At 41.4% G+C, this 27,750-nt stretch overlaps 1 protein-coding gene across 2 annotated transcripts; it reads left to right on the top strand.

The window, feature by feature from the left end:
- The first annotated feature begins 154 nt into the window (after positions 1-154).
- Positions 155-27,183, top strand: ypel1 (yippee-like 1). Of its 2 annotated transcripts, none has more exons than XM_067520077.1 (5): positions 155-1,613; positions 6,997-7,281; positions 7,386-7,563; positions 21,843-21,886; positions 23,757-23,850. In XM_067520077.1, exons 2-5 carry the CDS (start codon positions 7,212-7,214, stop codon positions 23,759-23,761), a joined length of 297 nt encoding a protein of 98 aa, XP_067376178.1. In that variant the 5' UTR covers positions 155-1,613; positions 6,997-7,211; the 3' UTR covers positions 23,762-23,850. The 2 variants fall into 2 exon arrangements, with proteins under 2 accessions (XP_067376178.1, XP_067376177.1); XM_067520076.1 differs by lacking the exon at positions 7,386-7,563 and adding an exon at positions 24,839-27,183 and having other exon boundaries at positions 927-1,613; positions 23,757-23,865.
- Positions 27,184-27,750: the final 567 nt, after the last annotated feature.

The following is a 27,750-nucleotide window of genomic DNA, read 5'->3' as shown; positions in this document are numbered from 1 at the left end:
GAGATCCCTGTTTCATTTCTGTTTATGTTTTTATATTTAATGTCATGATGTTCCAGATGCGGGTCTGTCCATTGTCCGGATAATGCAGTGCTGACACATAAACAGTGCAGCAGCAGCAGGAAGGAGGAGGTGGGTGCGGGGGTGGGGGGGTGATCAGGCCGTTTGTTTTGTTTGTTTTTAATCTATAAAAATAAAGAAAAACCAAATACTGTCAGTTTAATCTCACATGGCAAAGCCCAAAGAAATGCTCTCTTAACCTATTGATCTGATTCTAAAAACCCTCAGGCTGTGCTTTCAAGGAAATGTCACCCAAATTTAAACCCTAATATCCCTGGAGTGTTTCTATGCTTCTCATTTATGACTTTAAATTGACCTTTGTTGTGGTTCTGCCCCATATGGGGTCAGAATGTAATGATTTGTTGTTTTGCAGCCTTCAATAAACACCTCAGCATCACTTCACCCAAAAGGTTTGACCCATATTGTCACTTGATTAATATAAAAGTAGTTTATTTGTGCAGTAGGTAATTTTTTGTGGCAAATGGGTCAAAAGGTGATGAAACCGAACACAAACCTGTTTTAATCAACACAGAAAACTACAGGTGGGAAATCAAGCCTAACAAAGACAGATGATTTTTAATATCACAGGAAGAAGTAATCAGATTCATGTTCTCATCTTGTATTTATTTACACATCCGGGTATCTGCCCTCTCCCTCCTTTCTTTGGAGATGCGTTCTCGTCGCATGGGAAATAATTGCTTCGGCAACAACAACACAATGAATTTCAGGGGAAAAATCTGCAAATCCTTACATTTCAGAACGACAGTCAAAATTTTACTAACCATTTATTTGTTGTGGCACATTTATACAGGTGGACACTCTGGCCAAAAGATGATAATCACATTTTTAATCACAATTTTAATCACAGTCTACAGTCTGAAATTAAATCTTCCCTCCTAATTTTGAACTGCACTGTAGAAAATAGACAGTCTAGAAATAGCAAATTTAGCAAATAAGTAGTCAATTTATCATAGCTCTATGATATAACAACAACCCTGAATTATTATAAAGAAACATGTTGAACTGTGCCACAGTGCAGCTTGCTGATGTGTTTTAAGTTGTGCTTTTGAACAACAATGCTAAGGCGCAGTTAGATGACCCAATCCAGTTAGATGTCTCTTTAGGGGATGTTTTTAAAATAATAAATACTGCACATATTCAAATAAACGAAGAAAATCCGATTGAATTATACAACTCAAACGTGTTGCCATCTTTCCCACGGGAGTGTGAAGGCAGCGCGGGCACTCATTGGCCAGCCCGACTGTCAGTCAGGATTAGCTCTCCCTCCCACGTGGTGACGTTTCGTACCAAACCAGGCCAGTCCATTACGCACTCAAAAGACACAACAAAAGCCCGTGTGGGGAAAATGAGGACCGTCAGCACCTAAAGGACACAACAATAAGTTCCTATCAGACAGCATCACCCATGGACCAGAACCTGGGACGGCGACAACCATTTATTTAACTAAAACAAGGCACAAGGCACAAAAACACCTCTGTCTTTCCTCCGTTCGCAGCCTTTTCCACCAAGCTGCGTTTTGCTCAGATCTGATCCAGGTAAGTACAGCAGCAGGGAAATGTTTCTGACTAATAAACCTGAGAGAACAACCGGCAGCAGTAAAACCCGGTTCCCGTGTCGTGCTGGCTTCACGGGCTTGCACCAGGCTCAGGGGGGTGAAAAAAAAAACCCCACAACAAACAGCGACACTGTTGTACTTGAGCTGGCGTCGTGGTCTTTGTTGGGGAGATGGAGGATAAAGATTAAGGACCTGAGCCTGCAGAAGCATGCGATGTCAAGATGAGCCTGTTTGAGATTATTACAAAAATGCACGATTTGTCGGGAGTGCGTCGCTTTTGCGATTCGACTCGTTGGCGTTATTAGCCAGTCTTTTGTCTGGACACTTCTTCCTGTTGGCGGTTGCCAGAGACGCACAGTGCGCTGCCTCTTTGTTTCCACTTTGCTCGCTTTGGATATCAGCTGTTTCCTGGTGTGTTACCTGTCGACTTAACTTACATCTGAGTGTTTAGTGTGTTATCTCTCCCCCCCTACCCCCCCCCCCTCTTGTTTATCCTTTAAACCAACGGTAAACCTGCCACCACGTGACCAAGGAGGCTGAAACAAAAGAGACACGAATTTTAGGGACAAAAAAAGACTCCAGCTAAATCTCGTGGTGACAAAAACAGCACAAATTGCTACGCTTACGCAATAAAAAGTAAACGCACATAAACCATGTGCTGTCATATCGCGTGATGTCAGTAATGAGGTTTAACAAAAGAAGAAAACAAACCAAAAGCTCTAGGTGTTTGTCCTTATTTGGCATTTCTGAATACAAAAGTCCTGCGTGTGTGTGTGTGTGTGTGTGTTGGAGGTGGGGGAGGGGTGGGGTGGGCTACATGTAATTAACACCATGCTATTGTCTGTGTTTGGGTTGGTGACAACCACGTCTTTCTCATAATTCACTGTACGAAGCTGTTGGGGATGTTGCTGAAGTGTGACACTCGTGCCCGTGTACGTGTGTGTTTACCCCCCGTGCACGTGCATCGGGGTTAGACTGGGCTAATTCAGCGAGGGGATTTTCTCCTTTTCATGCAGGGATTATACATCAGGCACCTGTGCAGATTATTCAGGATGTATGTAAATATGGCCTGTGCGGAGCCCGCTGGCTTAGAGTTCCAGTCTTCACCTTTCCACTCATGTTGAGTGTGTTTGTGTTTGCAGAGCAGCCACGCTTTCGCATCACGTCACGGCTGCTTCCTGTTGAGTTGCGGAAGCGCCCTTTGTTTTCTTGTCTGGCTGCTGGCTTCTGTCTCGGTGCTGCTCTTCCTGTTGCAGCACATTGAGCTCAACTGGAAACCTCTAGAGCTGCTGAAGCTTGTTTTTTTTTTTTTTTTTTTTTTTTTTTTAATTGAGTTTCCAATCTGGGAATTCAGGGTCATAGTTTTTCTTTTAGTCCAAGATGAGAGTGACCCTTGAGCCTGTAGGCTGCTGCAGTCTGAAGACAAGTTCTTTTAAGGGTCAAAAGCAGATTTTTTTCCCCCACCCTTACATTGTCAGGCTATGAGAATAAACCATGATATTTTAACAGTGTTTGTTTATTGTTATAAATTAGGGAGAGGCTTCTCAAAACGATGAGCATTTTGAGAAACACAGTACATTTAGTCATTTACGCTGACTCTTTTATCCAAAGTGACTTAGAAGTGAGGTACAAGGCAGCAAGAATCTAAGTCAAGGAGAAAACATCAAAGCAAAGTCCTATCAGAAAAGTGTTCACAGTTCTCGAGATGCAAGTGCGAGAAAGAGCAGAAAGGAATTTTGTATTTTTTTTTTTTAAATATAGATTTAAGTGCATAGGAAGATGCGCAAGAGTTTTTCTAGTAGCATTTTATAGTTTTACAGTAGCATTAACACATTACAAAGACAAATATGACAAGAACACATTACAAATATTAATATAAGTGAAATATTGATTGTCTCTTTGCAAATAAGGAAAACATCCTAGTGTTTTTTCTACTATATTTGTGCAGTAAATACAAGTGAAGCAACTTCACTTGAACTTGAACAACTTGAAGCAGTCTAATTTTAATAGTCCAACCCACTTTGTTTGACGGACAGGTGATCCATGACAACAGTGGTGTTACGTGACAGCCAGAAAAAACACAGACAGGATGTCGGGGGGGATTGTGGAGAACAGTTGTTTGTTATTTAACCAGTTGATCTAAAGATTTTATGTACTTAATGTATTTTATGTACAGTAAAAAAAATGTTTAAAAATGTTAAATAATGTAGGTGCTGTGCCCCCTTTAAATACTAAGGATGAGACCGTGTGCAACCTTTGTTATGGCCACAGTGGCATGAAGCTTCAGTTGCTGGACAAACACAGAAGTGTCAAAGTCAACAACCGGTCAGTAAATTGGTTCCACAACATCCCTCTAAGTTAGCTAATATTTAAGCACATTAATGTAGATGTAAGGTAGGTTAGACGAGGAAACGTGCTGTGCTGAATCTCAATAAAATGCTTAAAATACCGGTTTCTTGTTTTGAAAGCTTTCTTAGTTTTACTTTACAGCTGTACAAATCAGCATGTGAGAGGCATTTCACACAGTGACAATTCCAGTTCCCCACCAGCTCTAGTGTCTCTTTGCGTTTTAGAAGCCTTTTGTTTTGCTTTCTTTTGAAAAGTTATCAAATGGTGTAAGACTATGAAATACCAAGTTGTGCAATTTGCAGCATCTAGGCAGATATTTTTCTGAGGAGTAATGCAAAACTAACCGGTACATGCTAATGTTATAATGACCGAGTTTTGTGATTACACCTTGTTATGGTAAAAAAAAAAAATCTCTTTTTTTGCAGCATATTCAGCCAAACTGTACTTTGAAAGCACATTTGGTACAGGCGGGTGCTGTTTAAAGTGCTTTACAAGTGACTGACAAACTTATAATAAAGTGCAAATGCTGAGAGTTAAACACTTTGAGAGAGTTAACGTACACAAAAATGTAATAATAAAACCAATAAAATAGTAATAATGTGTCTGCAGTGCTGCTTAAAATGTGACAGAGTCTGAAAGTGTTTAAATCAAAGCATATCAAATCAAATTCCACTCAATTTCCATGGTGCTTTGCAATAGACATGAAAAATCAGAGAGAAGCAAACCATAAAACAAACCCGTCTTTTCTGTAGTGTGTGAAGAAGCTTGTGTAACCTCAATTTCCACTTAAAGACTCTGCACACTCAGACAGTTTGTCTGCAGCAGCAACACTTCTGTAAAATATTCCCTTCGACAGATGAGGCTTTTAGTTCCCACGCGCCGTAAACCTCAGATACAAACACACAAACAAAACATTTAATGAGGATAATTCAATGGACAAGATAAATAAAAGGGTCATAAAAGGCAGTAATGTAAAAGCAGGGAGAAAAAGGTTGAAGGCACATACAGTTGATTTGTTATTTAAAGGACGACTTCACTTCTTTTGGTTCTAGTTTGAGTAGTACACGTAAATAAATGCCATTAAACTTCCCTTTGACTTCCCTATATTAAAATATCTCTGTACTTTTAGCTGAAAAAAGCCTCCAGATGACATCATTTGGAGAAACCTTCAGTTCAGATGATGTCATCTTGTTGTTCACACTGAGGACTTTTGTAATCATGCTTTTCCAGAGCTCCTCCAGATGACATCATCTGAATTCCTAATGATATAAAAAAAACCAAAACTCCTCCGGGTGATGTCATCTGGAGGAGTTTTTCAGCTAGAAGCAAGAGAAATATTTAGATATAGTGACGCAAGAGGGAAGTTTAAAAGCGTTAACGTACATTGAAACACTAAACTAAAGTCATAGAAAGCAAGTTGAAAATTAGTGAAATCGCCCTTTAAGCTTTTTTCAGAGAGAAAACGTGAGTCTGCAGGTATAAAAGAATGGAAAAAATGATTTAATCTGCATCTTTTTTGACACTAGTGTGATGAATATCATATTTGGCCTGCAGGATATGATGGTTTTGGCTTATCAATGCAGATATTTAATGTTGTTGTTCACCTGCAAGGGTATTTTCGTCAGTCTGATTCCCTTTCAAACAGGTCATACATTCATTGTGTCCTGGCCGCATTGTCTCATTCCTGGACAGACCGTCTGTCCTGGGAATGAACAGGCCTGCTGAAATCCCCTCAGCCATGGAAACATCATAAAGCTCCTGTTTGGACATGTATTTTATGCCTCTCACACAGTTTGCTGTATCTTGCTATATGCTGGATAGAGCTTACATATTTTGTTTTGCTTGTTTGATTTTTTTACTTTATTAGCTCGAGTCTAGTTTATGCCACCTTTGATATTGTTTTGGGCATCGTTTAGGATAATTATTCTTTGTGCGGTGTGAAGTACTTCTGTCAGGACCATAGACGCAAGCAGACAGATGATCAGACAGGATGTAAACAGCCAAATGTTAACTGGAGAGGAAATCCAACTGTGAAATCATTTCCAGAACTGTCTGTTAAAAAGATTCCTGACATTTATTGTCCCAACCTACCGTAACTGCTGTAGTTGAGTGCATGCCGTTTTCCTGAGTAATATTTCTTACTGTATTTTTAGATTCACTCGCTTTTAATTTTACCTTCACCATTTAATTTTACCAAAAGCAGCTTGAATTATCTGTATGAACTGTTGGCTTGATTACAACTTGTCTGTTTGTCCAAACCTAAGAGCTTGTAAAGATCAGAGGATTTGCGGAACCCTGTACACAACCGATGTACAGTCTGAAATTAGCCATTAAAGCTGGTACACATCAGCTAATATCTTATCAAAACAAGTTTAAAACAGATTGAACTAAGAAATCTTTTAACTTGTTTCCTCTTCCTTTGAATGCATGTGCATGAAGTACAAATACGTATATTTTTTGCTTTATCAGAAACATTGCAGCTTCTGAAATGTTATTTACTGATAATCAGTATGTACAGATGCCAAAAGCAAGTACTTGACATGCGATGAAACACCAACTCCTTATGCTTTTAAAACAGAGTCCAAACTTGAGAATAACTTAATAATAACTTAAAAATAACTGAATTATTACACACACACACACACAAAAAACTAATACAATAATTACTTCAATAATCTGAATGTGCATCTATTGAAAGGACAGACGACAATAACGAGGACCCGCTCTTCGACTTCATTATTCATTCATAAACTATGAATAAGAAATGCTGTGCATTCACATAAACAAGGCTTTGTTTGCTTTGTCATCATTTTAAAGTTGCATCACTGCACAGCCATGTTGGTAGTTAACAACATGTGAATGTAATCACATAATACATGATTGTAATCAAACGATTGCCAGCAAATGAGCTGTGCTTATATTGGAAATGCAATCAAGATCATGAGCTCTAAAAATAGGAGTATGGCGTGTGTGAGCATGTCTCTAAACATCTCTCTTTCCCTTTTCACCCGCAGGTTTGATTTTCTCCTGTGGTGTCTGTGTGGAGCGTGCCACACACCCACTCCACAACAACGACGGCTTTTGCTTGCATCTTCCAGTGTTTCTTCTGTCAGCAAGTCCAGCAGAGCTGCAACTCTTCCAGTGCCAGCCCTGACACCAGCGAGGAGCCCTGCCCCACTGACATGGTGAAGATGACCAAGTCCAAAACCTTCCAGGCTTACCTGCCAACATGCCACCGCACCTACAGCTGCATCCACTGCCGGGCGCACCTGGCCAATCACGACGAGCTCATCTCAAAGGTATGACGGCTCCATAAGAGTTCACTCATCCAGTTCTTCCTGTCTCTTACCTGAGCTTAGCTGTGTGCTACTGGGGGGTTTCAGTTGTGTCCCAAATCTCCCAGCAGCTATATTTGGTGCCATGAAGGTCAGAACTGTAGACCCAGGGGGCCTGGTGGCTCAATGGGTAGAGCATCGGGTTGAGATGCGGAAGGCCGCGGGATCGAATCCCACCCCACCAGACGTGGCCCCGCCCAGCCAACAAGGGCCACCTTGGTGCCGCTCCCGAGCCGGGATAAAATGGTAGGGTTGCGGCAGGAAGGGCATCCGGCGTAAAAACACATGCCAAATCAACGTGCGGAACACTTTCCGCTGTGGCAAGCCCTGAAAGGGACGAGCCGAAAGCCGTTGATCTTTTTGAACTGTAACTGTAGACCCATTCAGTGTGTGTGTGTATTAATAGAAGTGGATAGTGTGATGTAGCAGGATAGTACATGTAGGTTACTGTGCCACAGCAAACTGTGGCCATACTGTGAATACCTCCTTAATGCACTGTCTTTGCTATTAGGTCCCTTTCAGTTTTGTGGGTCCAGAGTTTATCTACATTTTAACTACATCTACAGGTGTATTAGAGGACACGAGTTTGCATTTATGTCAGCCACCCTGTCCAATACACCAGACGAGGGTACAGGAATTCATTGAAACTTGGTAGGTGCTCACCAAGTTTATCGCTATGCTGTAAGTGAAAAGGAAGTTATACATATGACCAGAGATTTATCTGTAGAATTACATCACCTCGCTCACTAGATGTAACTTTCTCTGGCCGGTGAAAGCGAACGTGCTCCGTAATGTTAGGTTACCCTAGTAGCCCCCCTCCGCGACATTCTTGTACCCCCCCCCCCCCCCCCCCCCCCCGTGGCCAAAGTGGCTACGAACAACCCTACTCCCCCTGTTATTCATTTATTTACTTTTGTTCGTTTGTCTTCATGTCATTCCCAACTCCAGGTTCCTCTTCGGGGTAAATGGGATACAGTATGACTACATTACCAAAGCTGGTATTGCGTCACAAGGATGGATTTCGCAGTTTCACTTTCTGTTGTGGTTCATTAAAGTAAATGTGTTGCCTAATACTGTCTTCATACTGTTATATGAAGTTTATTGGAATTTTGTAATTTAACAAAGCCTTTTGTTTTTTGTTTTTTTGGTAAGACACTGTTACATACGCAGGCTCATCTTAGTGACAAAATTCCTGTCTTGGTCTCCTAACTCATCTTTTAGATATTATAGTGAGGCATGGTAATAAAAGTCAACAGTGTCCTTGCAATATTTGGAAATTAATAATAAATCTGCTCACAGCTGCACTATAAATTCTTACTCAACAGTGATTGAGTGTTGTCCTCTGGTATCCGTTGTGGCAAAATGGCCCTTGGGTTTGACAGCAATTTAATTTTATTCGACGCTAACTTGCCTTATTGCATCTTTAAAGCCTATGTATCTCTCCACTCTTGCATCTGTAATTTATTTCTCCTGGTAAATTCTCAAAGGCACAGATGACAGCATCAGCTGCTATTATTACTGAAGTCTGAAGTTTCTGCAGTGGATTGCATTGGTCAGTCTTGTCTTGGCTATTTTCTATTGCTGTTTCTTTTAAGGTAGGAATGTAAAAAACTGAAAGGGCTGCCTTGTTTGGCCGAGCATCCCTTTTACCCCGGACTTACTAAATGCAAGTACGAGATGCCAGTCAACCCTCCGATCCGTCCCCCTACCTGCATAAACTTGATCTAAAAAAAAAAACTACATCCAAATCACCAGCCACACAAGAGAGACTGATGTATGGAAATGTATTATTAGTTTGTGCATCACTTAAAATATAAAGGGGTAATTAATAATTAACCTTTTTAGGGCTGCAGCCAACTTTTGTTTATTCTTAATTAATCTTGTGAATATGTTCTTGATTAACAATCTATTAAATGTTTGGAATTTAAAAAAAAAAAAAAAAAAGCTCTAAAACAGTTTCATCAGATTACTTATTTTGTCCAATCAAACTCCCCCCAAACCTGAAAAATTATGTTTAACATCATATGACAAAAGTAGTAAATGCTCAATAACCTCTCTGTCTTCTGTCCTCTGCATTTGTCCGTTTGGAGAGATTTGTTGCAGGTTAATCTAAAGTTCTCGGCACCATTACCTATATTTCTACTCAGAAGTCCTCTTTTATTTTATTCACTAGCTTGATGTGACAAATGTTCCCGTGACCACACTGAACGTAGTGTAATCTGCACCAGTCATCTACTCCTGCTGAGCATTAAGATTTTAAACGAAGCTTCTCCTCTACTCCATAGAAATAACAGGTGTTAAACGCAGTGTGTCTCAGATGTTTTCTCAGAAAAACGTCCCCTCTGTGAGACCGTGACCTGCTGTGAATGTAGAAAGCAGTTCATTATAAGTATCATAAAGTGTCTGGCTGTGCTCGTCGGAATTTAAAGGAGTTCTTCTCAAACCAACAGTCCAAAACAAAATGTCCTATAGTTGCACCGGAAAACAGTTTCCGAGGACTATTGTGAACAATTTCTGACTGTGATTTTCAAATATAATGCTCAAAGTCCAATAATTCAAAAAGTCTCAGGTGCACTGTCACACTTTTATTAGCAGTTGTTTTGTAATATGAGCTATATTAGAATTAGAAAATTTCCCAAGGTGTCTCTCTGTGACTAAGGTAGTTGATATAAAAGGGCATTTATTCTTTTTTTTTTTTAACTTGGAGTCATTTCAAAAATGAACGTAAAACCTGTAGAAAAACGTAACAGCTACTTGGTTTAATGGATGGATGGATATGCTTTTAGTTATTTTTCTAAAAATCCATTACGACTCCCATCACATTAGCATTTACGACGGTAACACTGTCACCAACTTCACTTGTGATTTGCGTGGAGCCCTTGCTACGAGCAGATTTGCTTAATCCAAACTTGCTGAATTAAATCCTCCTGAAGCTTTAGCGTAGAGTCCAACTTTGAACTTTAGCATGCAAATCTGCACTGTGGTCACACTTTAGAGTCCTAAATAGGTAAAGCTGTTTTTGTAGCTATTATACTTTCAAATGATATTTCTCTGGGTGAAAACCCCAGTGGTGTGCAGCAATCTGTCCTTTGGTAAAAGCTACATGTCTTACTGTATGACTTGCTATACTTTGTTTTTTTTGTCTGTATATTCTTACATTTAAAAAAAAAAAAGGCTCCTTCTTGTGCTTTTGTTTTCACCAGTATGTGTCTTTGTTAGGCATCTCTGCAGCACTTGGCTTTTGTGTTTTCACGTAGTTTGTAATGTGCACGTTTCTTTCCTCTGTGCCCACACTTAAAATCAATATCCCTTAGTGATAGTAAAGTTAATTGTCCTGTTAAGATGTTACAGCAAATAAAAAGCACCTTAGAGCTACTGTAGAAATACATTAGTTGTCTTTTTTTAAGCTCCTTTTGATGTCTGTCTAAAAATCCCAGTAAAACTATTTGTAGACAAAGTATATGAATGAAGCTTCTATGCAGCTGTTATCTAATGTGGAAAGTTTGGTTCGTAAAAAGCATTTTGTTGACATAAAGTGAAATTCCTCCAAATCATCAAACATCCTGTCCTCCATGATTATTATTTTTTTTAGCAGAGACAAAAGCAAAAGGAAAAAAACACAATTTTACAGTCAGATTGGACAGAACACGTCCTGCGTGATCGCTTATCCGGAGAACCACAAATCTGGATCTGAGTGAAAACGGCGGAGAGCAAGCTGAACTGGGAACTGCTATAACCTCTGCTTGCTTTTGCTTCGAAGCATAACAGTATCAGATTGTTACGGGATTTGTGGGTATTGAAGTCCACATTATCCAGATAGTTGACCCTTGCTGCCATTTGGAGCCGCAAACATGTAAAGCTGCTGACTATACATGGACAGCTGGTGAGCAAAGAGCCAGTAAAGTTTAGAAAGTATCAGATGAAGCACAGTTGCTCCGAGTGGAGCAGTGACCTTTATGTGCAATAATAAGATAGCGACAGTGTGCTCCCTGTGCATTGCACTCTCACCACGCACTAAGCTGATTATTTAAATGGCAAAGATGATCAATCTGCACACTCGCCATCTCCATGTCAAAATCTATTTGCCTCCTGCGGCTCAGAGACTTGGAAGCTCACAGCTTGTTAGTGCAAGCAGGAAGACGAGTCCAGTAAACTGTCCCACCAGTTTCTCCATTCAGCGGGATCAGAGGCCTCAAGATGGCGATTTGGGGAATGTGAAGTCTGCATAACAAGGATTTCACAGTGCTTGAATCATTAAAGATGGATGTAAATCATGTCGATGCGCCTTCTGGCCAAATAGCGCCTCATTTATCTGCACCTCCCTTAACCTGTCAGGAGCTGTGTCAGAGATGCAGATTAATTGTCACACGCTAAAGGCTGCGATAAGTTGTTCTGCGATGAAGCAAAGTTTTAGATGCAATAAGCTTTTATCTGCTCCTGTGCAGGGAAATTTTAAGTGGAAGCAGACAAGTAAAATGCGAACATCCTTCAGTTTAAGAGCATAAGTACTGAAGGGAAAAATAAATTCCACTAACAAACACAAGAAAAGGGAGACATAAAAAAAGGCTTGATGTTTCGGGCGCCGTCAGCTGGTGTTTGAATTATTTTTTTTCTTTCTGTTTCACTTTCCTGTTTGCAAACAAGGATGTGAATCAGACAGGAAAAACAGGAAAAAAACACCACCAATAACAATAATGATACTTTACTTAAATATGCAAGTTAGTCCAAAGAATGGGGCTTAAGACGTGCTACAGGATGGAGACTTTCTCACTTTTGGAGACCAGTGCAAACCGTAGCATACATTCAAAGCGACGTGTGTTTTTGAACTCGATGGACTTCCAGTTAAGAGGAAAAAGTCGAGCTGGAAGTGATCATGCATCTCAGTCCCAGTCTTTATTACAAACATGCTGTTAAGTGACTGGACAGAAACCAAACGACTGTAGGCAGGTTGTGACAGAACAGGGAATTGTGGGATGTCTTTTCTGTGGAGACCAGAGCTCTTGTTTTTGCAGGTTGGCAAGTTCACTTTACTGTGACTCCACATGGCCTGGAATAAACACAAGAGCATGTAGTGCGCAAATAGAGGAAATGCTTTTTTGGCCAAAACACCATGTAGAGATCAGCTGTTAAAGTGTCAGCTTGTTTTCTTTAGAAGGTTTTTGAGTCAGCTGGTGGCTCAGGGGTCGAGGTTGAAAAAAGAGACAGTACTGGGGAATACGTGGTTAGTTACTGCACTGTTCAAAGACCCGCGTTCCTCAGATGAACCTTTTCATGATTGTGTGATGGAAGTCCACATAGCTTTGTAATGATATGTCATGCGAAAGAAAGGCCGTTTTAGTATCTGTTCAGTTGACTTGTGATGATACATTTTACCGATCATTCATTAAAGTGCCGGATCCTGTTTTCATTTCCAGCTGTGTAGTAATTCTTCGGCTAAACATTTGACCTATTGAACTTCAACGGCATGAATAGTCAGACAAGAGTAATAGATTTAGGAGCTCAGGCATCAGAGGGAGAGGCTGGAGCTGTTTAAATGTGCTCTGTTTGTGTTTTTCTTTCCAGTTATGCCACATAGTTTTGCGAGTTTTCCCAGAGCTGATGCTGGAGCAGAAATGCCGGAGAACCAGTGGCACCAGGCAAAAGGAATTGGATTATTACTGCTCAGTAGCTGCATCTCAGGCAGTTCCCCGACAGCTGAAATAGTCAGCTGCATTCGGAAAGTGGCCTAGTTTGGCTTGTGGTTTGCATTTGCATAAGCAGAAATTAAAGTCCCATTGTTTTGCGTTATTGAGCAATTGTTAATGTGTTACCCAGTGTTGTTTGGCAAGATGGGTTAAACTCCTGCAGGCTGACTAAAGTCATAGTTTCAAATATGTGTTCATGTTTATTTGCATCAGGCAACAGATTGAAGTTTTTGTGGGGGGGGGGGGGTCAGTTCTTCTCGGTATACTTGGTATACTGGCACTGGGCAGGGGAGGTTATTTCAGGCATGTTTGAGAACTTGCCAAAGTTTCTTCTGTGGATTCTGGGTGTCTCACTTACTTGTCTCTTCATGTAATCAGTGACTCAGTGTGGACATTTTAAGTGGCTTAAACACAACTACAGCCATGGAATTTTTACGGTGCAATCGATTCCAGCATCATCTAGTCACTGATATTTATCCGATTCCACCGAGTGGGTGACAAACCTTGCCATCATGCACCAGTTTTAAATGACTGCTCTAGTGGAACGATTTTTGCATGTTTTGTCTGCAGGATTCCCTCAGCGTATTCTGCTCCGTTGGCCTCGGAGGAAGTTGTTGAAATGTTGTCACCTCGGTGGATTCTTTCTCAGCATATAGATAAAAAAAAAAAAAAAAAAGAAAACTGTCTGTCTCCAATTTATATAAATTCTTAAAAAAAACAAAAAAAACAACTGACCAAACAGTAGTGTGATTTGAGCTAAAGAAAAAAAAAAGGTTAGTTTGTTAATGTAGGGCAACAACTTGTAATATGTGAATATATGAATTGCTTAGCTCAGTGTGAACCTCTGATGTCTGTGAGGCGGGAAAAACTGAACAGGCTCCCCTCAGGCATCCGTGAAGTAGAAGTTCCTCGATAGTAAGAATTTGGAGATCGTACCAGAGAACTATTGACTGTGTGCTTTGTTTATTGGGCCACGGCTGTAAGGTCACTTTTGACAGATGACCTAAACAATCCACTTTAGTAATTGGGTTTCATTAAGGGACCTTCCGCTGTCGGTGTTTCTCCTGTAGGTTTTACACAGTGACCAGAGATGTGCAGTTTGTTGTCCTGCTTATGTGGATACAGTAACATCGTTAACATCAAAACATCATCGTGTTCAGATTTGAAACAAAGAAGTGAACTAGTGCAAGATCATCAGGAACCAAGAGTTATGTATCAGTGCAGCTCATAAATCCAATTCTCAGTAACTACATCGTCAACAGTTGGACAAAAGGGATTATGATGACCTGTAACAGTGCACAGCCGTGCTCCGTTAACAACTGTAGTAACTTCATGAATACAATATATGAGAATGATATGAATGAAGCTGAATCCAAATGGAAAGCAATCAGAAAATCAATATATAATCAATATTATACAGGCTACAGCCAAACCTGCATTCATTGCATATAAACTAGGGACAGATAATGGCTGGTGGATTCAAACCGGGGACCTTCTAGGTGCGAAGTGGCAGCGTTAACCACCCCACCATTGTCCAGACCTTATTCACTGCCATTCTTAAAATACTGAATGCACAATTAAAACCAGTGCGACTTTTAAAAAAGAATCCGTTAAAGCTTTTCAAAACTTCCTTTCGAAGCAGACATTTTGGTTCTTGGTTTGGTTGGAACTTGTTCTTCTGGCATGTCTAAAATCGGCCCCACCTTGTTGACATTTGTGTTCAGTAGTTCAAAGCAGCATCACCGGTCCTCAGCATCAACCCTTCTAAGCCGATTATGTTACTTAGGAGAAGATGACACCAGAGTCTGGTGTTTTCCACTGCGCTCTGCCAAAGGCGTCTCGCCACGTCCACATATGATTTTCACCCCGTATAAAATCTGTCAAGTGCCGCGGGCTCCATCACCATGTTCCTCATTAGGCTTTTTCACTAGTTACTGGGCCATGCTGGCAGTAAAGGAGAAGGTGTTGGAAGAGCTCTGCAGCTTCAGTTTGATTGCTGGGAATCTCCTGAGCCAGGCATTGAAGGGGGGAGGGGAGGGGGAGGATAGTTTCACCTCCCTGAGAATATGCGCCTTATGAATCTTTGAGGCACGCCAGCGAGGCAGCAAAGATGCACAGCCCAAAAGAGAGGATTAACCGGAGCCCTTGGGCCAGAAGGCAGCATGGCAGATACCGTGCTCCTCCCCCTCCCTCCCTTCAAACCACTAAACTAAATATCTGTAGCCGTGAAAGAGAGGCTGGGTATTTGCTGTAGGCCTCAATAGACACGAGAAAGCTTTGTTTTTGCAGGTTTTTACAAGTCTGTAACATTCATTATCCATTAATCAAATATTTAATATTTTTAGCCAATAAGTTGTTGTTTTTTTTTTTGGCTACAACATCCCATTGATAGAAAGGCTGAACTGCATGCAAATATTCTCGGATGCAGATGCGAGCGGCAGCCAGGTGATTCCGGCAGAGATCGAGGCTTAGATTTGTCTACTGCTCCAACACACAGGGAAGCTTTAAATCTGAAATTGGACATGAAAACGTAAAGGGTCGGAGCAGACGATGTGCACTATGTAAGAATGAGACCCCCCTTTTTGTAAACAGAGTATCACCCTTACTGCACTTTAACGTGAGCGGCATTTTGCAGGCCTGCTGTGTCTGGTTACAGGTCCTCAGCCATGATTATACAGACTCTGTTTGGGGTTTAGTGGACAGAATGAGGCATGAAGGACAACATGACAAAATGGTGGCGGGATAACACAATCACTGACTTGGCTTTGTTTCAGTCAACACCTTCACTCATAACAGGCAAGAAAACTAGAAGTGCCGGCCCAAAATTAGACCTGACACGTGTTGTTATTGTCATCCTGAGCACGCTGCATCTTCTCAGCATCGCTGTCAGTTCCGATTTTTTTCAGATGCGGGTTACGTCCCACGTCAAGACACGAGCAGCGTCCTGAAAAATCCAGAGTGCAGCGTGAGCAGCAGTCCAGAGCCGAGCGCGAAGGCCCCCGCAGTGAGAACGTGGTCCCGGGGCGCTGCGATGCAGACCGAATGCTGACGAGGAGGCTGAGCGTTATGTTCAGCACCATCGGGGTGATGGAAGACCCTTTAATGAATAGACCACACTTTTCATTTCTCACCATTAACGGATGCAGCCTCGATCTTTTTATCTCCTCTAGCTGGAGCTTTGCCAGGACTGTGATGGCTTAAATGTGACAGTCAATTTAATGTTGCTGTGCTTTGTTTCACTTTGAAATATTAAACCAAGTATATTGTAGGTCAGCAGGACTGTACTGTAATACTTTAATAGCCACACTAGCAGTGGGACTGCGGTGGGAGGATAGCAGTGTTTCTCGACTACTTCAGTCCACAGTGAAATACCTCCACAACTGTAGGATCGAATCTGTTCGTGTTCCCCTGACACCACCATCAAGTCAAAATTTCAGCTGTCCAATGTTTAAGATCGGAGACCTGCAGAGCTACGGACATTCCCATGAGTGTCAGCTTGACTTTGAGTTTAGGGCTAAATGTTAGTATGCTAACGTGAAACTCTGATGGTGACGCTTGAGATCGTAATGTTAGCGTTAGCATTTTGCACTTTTTACCAAATGCAATCATGCTAACTTGCTAAAATAAGCTGCTAAAACTAAAGATCCTCATGTTAGCACGGCGACTGTGGCGCAGGAAGGTAGAGCGGTTGTCCACCAATCTCACAGTTGTGAGAGCTCCAGCTCCTCCGGTCACATGTCGAAGTGTCCCGGTGAGTGTTGGCCAGCTGCATAGCAGCTCCCCCATCGGTGTGTGTGTGTGATTGTGAGTGTGAATGGGTGAATAAGAAGCAGTGTAAAGTGCTTTGCTGTAGAAAAGCGCTATATAAGTGCAGAACATTTACATTAGCATTTAGTACTTTGTAGTACCACATGTTAGCTTGCAATGGGGTGGTTCGGTGGTAGAGCATTAGGTTTGGATCCAGAAGGCCACGAATTCGAATCCCCGCCCAGTCATCAAGGTCCGGCGTAAAAACTCATGCCAGATCATGGCGACCCCTGAAGGGACAAGCCGAAAGCCGTGGACTTCTTTAACGTACGTGCGCTGTGATTATATCAGTAAGAGGATGCTGAGGTTTTGGAGCTGCCAGGCAGGAGGTCTAGAGGAAGAGCAAAGAGGAAATTTCTGGATCTAGTGAGAGAGGACATGAAGTTAGTTGGTGTGAGAGAAGAGGAGGCAGAGGACAGGGTTAGACGGCATATGGTTCGACCCCAGAAAGGGAACAGCCGAAAGGAAAAGAATACGACCACACATTAGCAAGCAAACACGCTAAACAAAGATGCTAAAGATGCTCATGTTAGCATGGTGACATTAGCATCTAGTGCTGTTTCCTCCTCCACTTTCTGTTTACAACTTGCAAACACTTATGACAAGTTTTCATCTTGTGCAAATCTAGGAACAATTAGAATTGGTACGAACACTATGAACTTGTAATTACTATAACTCCAATATATCACTGCATCAGTAGCTTATATAATTAATGAGTTTATTATAGGCAAAATGTAATTATTATTTGCTATAAATCTAGAGAGCAAAGAGTTAATGTATTAACTTTTTTATTTTCACGCTAAACTCTACATACACATTTCACTTTAGAAACGGAATTGTAGGTGAATGTGCTTTGTAAATGCCTTGTAAAATAGAATATATATTGAAAAAAAAAGTACACTATCCCTGATCCTATTCAATTGTTCCAGCATGTACCAATATCATCTATTCAGTCCTATAATTTAGATGGAGCTTTAAGAAGTGTTCAAGTTCACCCACAACAGGCGACATCTGTTGAAGCACATGGTAAAAGTCGACCTCAGCAGGTTTGTTAATAGCATCAAGTTAATCTTTATATCAAGCCGTGTTCTGAAATGTGTCACAGGTTTAAGTGCTTTTTGTGAACTTTGTGGAATTCTGACAGTTTGTCTGATACATTAGAGAACGTGCTGCTCTCTGCAGGTATTTCACCTCTCAGGGTGCATTTGGGTTCGGTGTGTCTGGCTTGAAGCAGCGGATTTCTCTGTGCGAGGCATCGTTCTCTGTGGCCCCGTGTGGACAAGAGGATTCAGGGATTCTGAGATTTGTTTTGTAGAATCCATTCCTTGGGAACAAGCCCTTTTTAAAATGAGTGCGATTGCAGCAGCTCAGGAAAACGAGCTCAGTAACCACACTTCCATCTGCTCATGTTTTATTAAGCATTGGATGGAAAAAAAAAAACCCTAGGGAGTCCGTCCAACCTGCACCTGATCATTACAACAGTGTCACAGTGTTGGAAACAATCCTTGCAGGATCCCGTTGGGCTGTCTAATAGGATTGTGGGTCGTCTGCAGGGTTTTACTGTAGCGCTGGAAAAAACCTATGAGACTTAATGGGCTGATGTGATCCATCCTCCGGCTCACGATGTTTTTGTAACCGAATGATTTACAGTAAAGCCGCAGCAGCTTGTTTAAGGAGACAAACTCTGCCAAAGTAAAAATAGACTGTGGGAAACGGATAAGGGCAGCGAGAGACGGAGCCGTCCCTTTTTTTTTTTGTTTGCCAGTGGTTAAGTTGATGGCCGAGCCACAGTGAAGCTCAGATATGACACCCGGCTCTCGTCACGTGGCACAGCCCCCTCCCCTCCCCGGCACAAACGTTGCGGAGAGGACTTGTTGTCGACTCCACGGGGACCGACCTAGTTCCCTCTTGCAGTTAAAGGTCACATGTCTTGTGGCTCTGGACTGTTTGTGTGTGTAGATTTGGCTTCAAACACAAACAGTGAACTTGAGGATGTAGCAGTAAGTCATCCAGCACCTACAGTGACGAGAGGACGGAGCAGCCAAATGAACAATACTCCTTCTTTCTTTTTAGATGTGTTCAAAGAATCCAACCCTTGTTTCAAGCCAAACAATTTGATTTAAATAAACTTTCTGGAGTTTACTTGGTCGCTAAACTTGTCCTCTGAGCCTCACTGGTGGTGGTGGTGGTGGTGGTTCCCGCGGTCAGCGGAGGAGGCAGCTGCTGCTCCTATTAGGCAGCATTAGCTCAGCGCCTTCAACCGCAGCTACAAACTTATCTGCCCCAGTCATTTGCAATGGAAAAAGCAAAGCCGATTGGAGCCTGACGGGGGCCAGAGGAGAGAAGCCTGGCAGACTGTCGTCACCCACCGTGACAGCTTTGCTACTCCGTTTACGCTCATATACAGTAACCTCATGTAGACTTGGTGGAAGTATTTATAAAGGCACTTTGACCTGTAATTTCTGCTATTCACACACACTGATGTTGACGTTTCTCAATACACGGATCTTCAGGAGTCAGTGTTTTTTATGGGAAAACCTGCCTTGTTTTCAGTAGTCAAAGTCTGTGTGGATCTTTCCCAGCTTTTGGTTTTACACGTGCTCAGGAATCAATGAATGTATGATAGTTGCATTTCTTCACAAGGCCAGAAAACACCCTCGTGTAGACACCTGGCATTTATGTTGTCGTCGTCATTTTGTCTGTAGTGATCCCAACGTTAACCTCTTGCGGTGTCGCCATGGCTTCTGTTTGTGTTGTGCAGTACAGATTGTTTTAGGTCAGAGATGATTAGACCGCAGTCTGGCCCCTAGTGGACTGAAGTACTCTGTGTTGGCCCTGTCCCTGCTCTGTTTTTCCAGCCTTTGTCATTGTGCTACTTCAAACCCTTCTCACCCAAGTTATTTTAGAAAGATTATCTGTAAAATTAAATGAGTTTAAAAAAAAAAAAAAAAAGTTTCTGATAATCGGATGGAAAATGTCCATCACCTTCTTAAAACAAAGTCTTTCAGTTACAGATAAAACTAACGTGATTGTTGTCATCATTAATTCAGCTGGATGTTTTAAAACAAAACATAAAAAAATATTTAAAAAAAAATTTTTAATTAATTTTTATCCAGCCCAAAATCAGCGGCAGTTTTGAAAAGCAATTTACAATTTCAGACCCTTTTTTTCTTTTCTTCTTCTTCTTCTTTTTTTTTTTACAATGAAACAAACTGTTCTCATTTCTCTCATATGTTATGTTCTCTCATCTGGTTTTCATTTCTTAAATGTGACTATTTGCTGCTTTCTCATATCCAGTATGACAGTGACAGCCATGTCTTGGTAATACATTAGGAAATGCCACATTGCACTCTGGTCCAGTAAATCTTAATAGTTGTTATGATTGTTCTTTTTGCTACACTCTTCCCACTGATCGTGTGTTCAGCTGCATTATGCTGACATCGGATTTTTAAAGAGATGAATATTTCAGTGTTCTAACTCTGACCAGGTGTGGGGATGTGGCCTCAGAGGAATCCTGTCCCCTGCTTCATTCTGTCATACCAAATAAATGTTGTTATTTTGCAGCAGGTTATGTTTCAGACTGTCCCACTTCAACAAGGGCCGAACCCCTGGGTGAAGAGCTCCCTGTGACCCCCTCCTCCTATACAGGACACCATTTGTCCATTTGGAGGATTTGTTGTGTTTGGTTTTCTGTCGGTGCTGCTTTTTCAACCAGATGTCTATTTCTGGTCATGTTGGTGTCCTTGTGGTCTTTCATTGTGTCTTTGGCAGTTTGCGTGTATTTTTGGGGAGTTGTCTAGTTCGTATTTGCTGCTCTTTGGGTTATTGTGTCTCCTTCCATGTGATTCTCTTTATGGTAGTGTTGTGTTGAGTGTCTCTCTGTGGAAAGGAAAACACTTCCAGACAGCAAGCTGCAATTTGAAGACGTGTGATGTGAAGACATGTGTTTTTCATACTTTTAATGAACATAATGTTTCAATCTCCCTTCCATTGGGAAGTTATGTTTTCCAATGTGTGCACAGTAACTCCCCCCCCCACCCCCATCCCCATCCCCAAAACCCGTGGTTACACAACATCTATCTGTGGATGGATCTGCAGAGACATTTAGATGTATCTTAATTCCAGCCTCATGAGAAAGGAAATGAATTAAACATGTATGTGTGGCTCAAGGACACACACACACACACACACAAACACACACACACACTGCATTTTGGCGCAGAATGTAAACACAGCAATATTTGCTTATGAGAACTCCAGAGGGTATCTTTAACACATCTTACTCCTCCACGCATTCAAGCCAGCAGCTTTCCAGCATGTTCTCATTTAGGGTCGACCGAGATGTTTGGAATCAATAGTCGAGGCTTAGTGTTGCAGTCAGCTGTGTGTTCGCATGGTGCCCCACTAAACTGTATCTTGGCTGTGATTTGTATTGACTTTTCATGGAGAAAATCAGATTATTTCCATGATTGAAGCAATAAAGTCTCTTCGATCAGCTGTTGGACACTGCTGTAAATACTGTTTTGCTCTGTAACCACGGCCTTGAGTTTGCAGCTGGGGAAACTAAGGGACAATGTGAGGTTTTTTTTTTACATTTGTGTTGTGTTTAAAAGCCCATCGTCCATCTCCTCACGTTGCAGAAATGTTCAGCCTACATTTGATCTAAACACACGAGTTTCTGATGCACATTGTGCACAAACCTAAGCACTAGTCAGTAGAATTTCTGGTCTGATGCAATGATAAGTAACAAGGAAATGAGAAGTCGAAGTTTGCTTCTCTGAAAACATCACCCGAACAATCTCTCATCATTAAGGTTGACATGCCCATTATTTCCCACGTCCCTTTCAGACTTGTGTGTAGGAACCTTGACAAGGTGGAACAACAAGTGTGCACAGTAGTTAGTGGGAAAAAAGTGGCCTAGGGCGTCAGTTGCTCACATTCTTGTGCTCAGCATTGTGTTGCAGCTCATGATTAACCTACATGTTTCTCTTTCTCTCTCTCTCTCTCTCTCTCTCTCTCTCTCTCTCGTTTCAGTCATTTCAAGGCAGTCAAGGAAGAGCCTATCTCTTTAATTCAGTGTAAGTATGAGCCTCACACCCGAGGTGACCAAACTTTGCATGCTTTTATTCAGGTTCACACTCGTTTGAGTTTACTGGTCCCAATTCTGCTGGTTTTATTATTTATTTCTGAACACAGTCACTTCAGAGTACAGGAGATAGAGGCATAGACACTTTTACTAACCTTAAACAAGTTAAAAACGAAGGGTACACAGATGGTGCAGGGGGTAATGTTCCCATTCTCTTCTTCAACATGCCCTGCTGATTTTATTCCCAGTCAGCATTCTTCATTCATGTTTCAACAAGCAAATGACACCAGATCTGCAACGTATTGTTTTATTTCAGTCATTCGCATCAATTTAGTGTGCGGATGAAACTTTTAGAGACCAAGTGGAAGTTCTCAAAAGTCTTGTTTTTGTCTCCAAACTGCTCAGTTTGCAATCACATAACGGAGGACGTGAGAGGCTACAACTGGAGGATATTTGACCTGTAAATTTATAGTATTTTTTTTATTGAGTTGTTTCACAATGACTGCAAAATAACCCCATTTATTAAAATAGAATCTAAACTGGACCAAAATAGCCAAAGAGAGACAAATCAAAGGTAAAATGGTTAAAGGGGCTAAATTTGACACAGAATGACTAATGACATACTAAGAGTTTCAAAAGTACCACAGAAAATGTGTAACAACAACATTTGGAGAAGGAACTTTTTGAGAGATGACAAAATGATAAAATGTTGATTTAAAACGGAAAGAAAACGAAGACAGAGGTTAACTAATGAGAAATTCATTAAAATTAAAAAGTGCAGTGAAACACAAAATGACAATTTCGACACCGAAGAACAAAACAAGAGAATTTCCCTGCTGGTTAAAAATGTCGAGAGCATGTTTGTTGTTGATTCTGCAGGAACTTGCTGCTGAACAAACCACCTGTTTAAAAATAACTTCTATTGATTTATTTCTTGGTTCTAACAGCTAATGAAGTCCGAGACATTTTCAGATGTCACGGGTGCAGCTGCTCTGTGCCACCAGAGTCTGAATTACATTGTTCTCACCTGCCAGATTGAGCTGAATGAAAGAGTCGTTTATGGTCTCTAGAGTTCAAATAAATCAGTGGGAAAGCAGCGGAAGCCCAGTGAGCGATGTTTACGGTGGTTTGCAGGTGAAAACAGCGACATTTGGTTGAAGAATACAAGTTTTGCAGGTGTTTGCATGGAGCTGGGTTATATAGAAGGAATATTTCAACTTGTAATGTGTTTGTCTTTGGCATGTTGTTTAATCCAAATGCTGCTCAAGACCTAATCAGTGTTTACTGGGATGTAGAGGCCTAATGATTATTTATGAAGTACAAGCACATGGAAAAACTCCAGTTATGCTCGAATTTGTATGTTTTTGTTTTTTTAAATACTGGCCTCGGTAGTACTTGCGTTTTCTGATGCATTATACTTTCCTGCAGCGAATCTACCCAAAGGCTGGAGTTTGTGTTTACTGTGCAGATGTTCACTTCAATAGAAATGAGCTCAAGAAAAAGTCCATGTTAGCAGACAGAGAAGCCCAAAATATACACTACTCAAAAAAAGTTTTAGTTTTTTAGTTCTAGCATTTGTGACATTTCTAAAAGAGTTTAAGGTGCATGTAAATAACCCAAATTGGTCAAATGCTTATACTTTTTTTTATTTTTTTTATTATTCATTTATGTTTGGAAGCATATTTTGACAAAAGATATTTGCTTGGAAAAGTTTAAAGGAAAGTTCGCCTTTCGGTGACTTCAAGTGGAGTTTTGCAGCTCTTTATGCATCGTAATCGTGGATAGATAAAACATGTGAGCTCAAGTTGGCAGTTTTCACGCTGAACTCTCTGACCTTTCCCCACTTCCTGTTTCTGCTGCAGGGTGAATGTCGGCTGCGGGCCAGCTGAGGAGCGGGTCCTCCTCACAGGTTTACATGCTGTGGCTGATATCTACTGTGAAAACTGTAAAACCACCCTGGGCTGGAAATATGTAAGTCTTGTCTGTCCTTAAGTGTCCACGAGTACTCCCCCCCCCCCCACCCCCGTCTTAATGTGTCTCGTCCACTTATGGCCTCTTGTTGCGTTGTTGTGCAGCTGTGTGGCTATTTGGCTTCCAACCAAGGGGGCACATTCTGTTAGTTCAGGTCAAAAGGACAAGGTTGCCCTCATTAAAGCATTGCTTGTTAAAGCCATGGTGACGGTTTTTTTTTTTGCTCAGATTTGTGTTTAGACTCAGATTGAGCAGTCTGTGGTCTCCTAGCACGCAAGATAATTACAGTGCCGAAAGGTTGGCTGCAGACAGCCAGGCTGGTACCTCCAGAGAGTCTACAGTGATTAAATGTCAGACCATTTTGAAGAGGCTTGTCCTGGTAATTATGTGCAAAGACTATAGGAGGGTGTAAAAGAACTGAACAAAAGCGTACGACAGGGACTCGCTTAAAGCTGCACCTTCAGTGACAAAAACCATTAGAGATTCTCCGAGAGGCCCCGCGAGCAGAGCAGAGCTGCTTTACAAGGCAAAGCAGCCCGAGCAAATAATCAAAGACTCTCCACAGCATCGTGAGGCTCAGCAGGACTGGAAAACGGGTTGGATGTCATCCAGCAGATGTACCGTCACAGATCTGAAAGGATTTAGTCAGTGACTTTAAATGTCATTGGTTAAAAGAAAGGCACATTTTGTGAATGCGTCCAACAGAACCTGCTTGTTGTGTCTATATTAATCAAACTAATGTCAGTGTTTGTGCATAAAACGACTTTCACACAGACGTAAAAAAAAACATTTAGCGTCTGTCAGTCTCCAACCTGGATTAGCTGGTTCATCTGCTCTGTTCCCATTCAACAGCCGCATAGACAAACAAGCTAATCCACATGTTGTGTTTGTGTGTGTTGTGGAATGTTGGATTCTTGCTGTTCCTCGGCATCAGTCCTGTAACGTTGTGTTTCTCCTCTCCATTTTCCCTCAGGAGCACGCGTTCGAGAGCAGTCAAAAGTACAAGGAGGGAAAGTTCATCATCGAGCTGGCTCACATGATCAAGGACAACGGATGGGAGTGACGCTCCGGTCACTCGCCTTCCTTTTTCTGACCTTGGAATGCTCTCTATTGAACTGCGTGGAGCGATAACCATTGACCACCGTGACCCCCCCCCCCCCCCACCCCTCCCCCAGCTGTCCCTACCCTGCTCTTTGGGGAAAAAAGAAAAAAAAAAAGCAAAAAGTAAGAGACAGACACCTCCACCCCTTGTGTCCTTCACGTGCACACACCCACCTGCTCATCGTGAAACCGAACAGAACAATCAACGAGGAAGTGGAGCAGCTCGCGAAAAATCACGTCACCGGATCCTGTTGTTACTTTGATGATTGTGTGTTCTCCGTCGCAGCTCCAGAGCTTTTGGGTTTGACCCCCCCACCTCCAACCCCCACCGAACCACGCTTACAAGTGATTGTGGTGATATGGCGACCACTATGCGAAAGGAGCTAGACTTCACTAAAGTGACTTTGCTTTCTTCATTTCGCCTCTTGAGCGAAAGGGACGACTTTGCTGTCTTTGGTTACTTTAATGTTATTTACTATAGTTTTTAAACTTCTCGGTTTGGTGGCAGATGGATGTTACTACTTCGCATTTTATTTCCCTGTCAAGTCCGTCATGTCACGTTTTGTTCCACTTGTCGGTCGGCTTGCTGTATCTCTGCCTCTAGCTGAGCATGCTTTTCTTTGCTAATGTCCAAATGAGCAATCAGGGACAGGCGAGTCGGAGGGGGAAGGGAGTTTATCGTAGTTACGAATATGTAGCAGGATCTTGCTTTTTTTTTTGTTTTTGTTTTTAAAGTGGGAAAGGTAAGAATTGCAGTAGTGTGGGATTTTATAGTTGACTTTTTTTTCCCGCATTTTAAACTCTTTTTGTTTTTTGTGAATTCTCTTGCCCCCAAACCCCCCCCACCCCCACCCCCCGGTACTTTTCAGCACCCAAAAAGCATTGAAAGCAGCACCTAGTATTTGTTTGATATAACTGAATGCTTTTCTCACACACACACACACACACACACACACACACAGATATATAAATGGTTGTAGTGTTTGGCTGAATGCGATTGTGGCTGGTTCCATTTTGCAGCAGTACTATAAAATAAAAAAGGAGCAGAGAGAGAGAGAGATGCTAGACTGGAGAATCAGTCTCCACTTGTCATAAAACATTTTGACAGACTGTGTTATTCCGTTGTCTAGTAATGAAATGGTAAGAGACACATATATAGATATATATATTATATATATATATATATACCCATAATTACATATCCATAAATACTATGAAAATGTTGGTAGTACATAGATACTGCAAGATGGATTCTCTCTCTATATTTGCTGTCATGCACATATGTATATATGCATAGAAGTGTGTATATATGCATTGGGTGTGTGTGGTCACGCATTACTACACAGTCGGATACTTGAACGATGCTTTTTTGTTTGCACTTTGCAGAGGCCTGCGATTCATCTCGGCTTAGAGGCAAAAGGTTTGTTCTTTCCCCTCTCTCTGTGTTATTTAATTAGAATTATTATTATTATTATTATTATTATCATTATTATTATTATTATTATTATTAAATGGCCTTTTTTTAACAAATGAACAACAGATTGTTGGAAACTGAAAGAAAGTTTGAGCCTGATGGTTTCAGGGTTTCGACACCTGCATATTTAGCAGCTGTCTGTTAGAGATGCTTCTAAATCGTTTGGATGGATTTTATATTCGTTGCATCAACAAATTCATCTTTTTTTTTTTTTTTTTCTTAACCTCTTTCGGAAAGAAAAGTAGTTTCCAGTTCTTTGCTGCTATCATAGAAGTCCCTCCATTTCTTCCTGCTCCTGTAGGTGTTTTGCACTTTATTCCTGTCCGTCTTTCTCTCTCCGAGCACCTGAAATGCCTCTGTGTGGACGCGGCCCGTGATTTGCCTCTAAGCCGAATGAATGTCGTGCCTCTTCAAAACATGAACAGCCTCCCCCCCCCGTTTTTCTTTCTGTTGTGCAGCGCATAACTCCAAAAACCTTCCTGTGAACCGATGCGTCTTCCCCTCCGTCTGGTTCAAAGTCAAAATAACCCTTCGCCAAAATCCTCATAGCCCTGTTTTGGTTTTTCTTTCAGACAACAGAGACTTAGTATACAAACACACGTATATTTTCTACATTTAGAGTTAGAAGAGCAAAAACAGATGGATATTCAGTATATTACTTCTGAGAGTAAAGCATAGAGGAAGAGGCTTGGAATATGCGGGATGCCCTGTGCTTGCGGTTTGACTTTTTATAGGATTTAAAATTTAAAAAAAAAAAGATGGCAGCAGGTGGAGTAAGGCAGGGCAGGGTGGGATGGGAGAGATTTTAAAAATCAGCAGTGATTGATTACTTTGCCGGCAAGGTCAGTCAGATCACACGACCTTTTATCTTTAAAACAATGACAATGCAAACCCTTACTAGTTAGCGGTGATACCTACTTGAAAATATAAATACATAAACAGCTGAGATATTGGCCCGTGTTACAGTTTTTGTACATAAAGTAACATATTTAAGGTTTTATACGTATTTCTACTGGGTTAGTTCTTTTACTTCCCCGACTTGAAGCACTTTTGTTCACTGCACCTCTGGCTTGTGTGTGTGTGTGTGTGTGAGAGTGAGTGTGTGTGTGCGCATGTGTGTGTATTAGCCCACATGCACGTCTGCACACAAAAGTGAATGTTGGTTCTTTTTCCTCAGATACTTTCTCTTTTTAGTTTGAAAGTGTTTTTGTCCTGTGTTTTTCCCCTTTTTCTTTTCTTCTTTTTTTTCTCCCCCCGCAGCTGTTTGGTTTCACTGTCTCTCCTGATGATCTGTGAGGTCGAGAGCCAGC

This window comes from Channa argus, chromosome 11 (genome assembly GCF_033026475.1).
Source record: "Channa argus isolate prfri chromosome 11, Channa argus male v1.0, whole genome shotgun sequence".
Lineage (NCBI taxonomy): Eukaryota > Metazoa > Chordata > Actinopteri > Anabantiformes > Channidae > Channa > Channa argus.
This window is presented reverse-complemented; position numbering and strand designations above follow the sequence as displayed.

Bases quoted from the DNA above. Each gene is read 5' to 3' on its own strand.
- ypel1 (XM_067520076.1), top strand. From the start codon at position 7,165: ATGGTGAAGATGACCAAGTCCAAAACCTTCCAGGCTTACCTGCCAACA. The intron at 7,282-21,842 runs GTATGACGGCTC...CTCTCGTTTCAG, and splicing joins ACGACGAGCTCATCTCAAAG to TCATTTCAAGGCAGTCAAGG. The intron at 23,866-24,838 runs GTAAGTCTTGTC...ATTTTCCCTCAG, and splicing joins CCACCCTGGGCTGGAAATAT to GAGCACGCGTTCGAGAGCAG.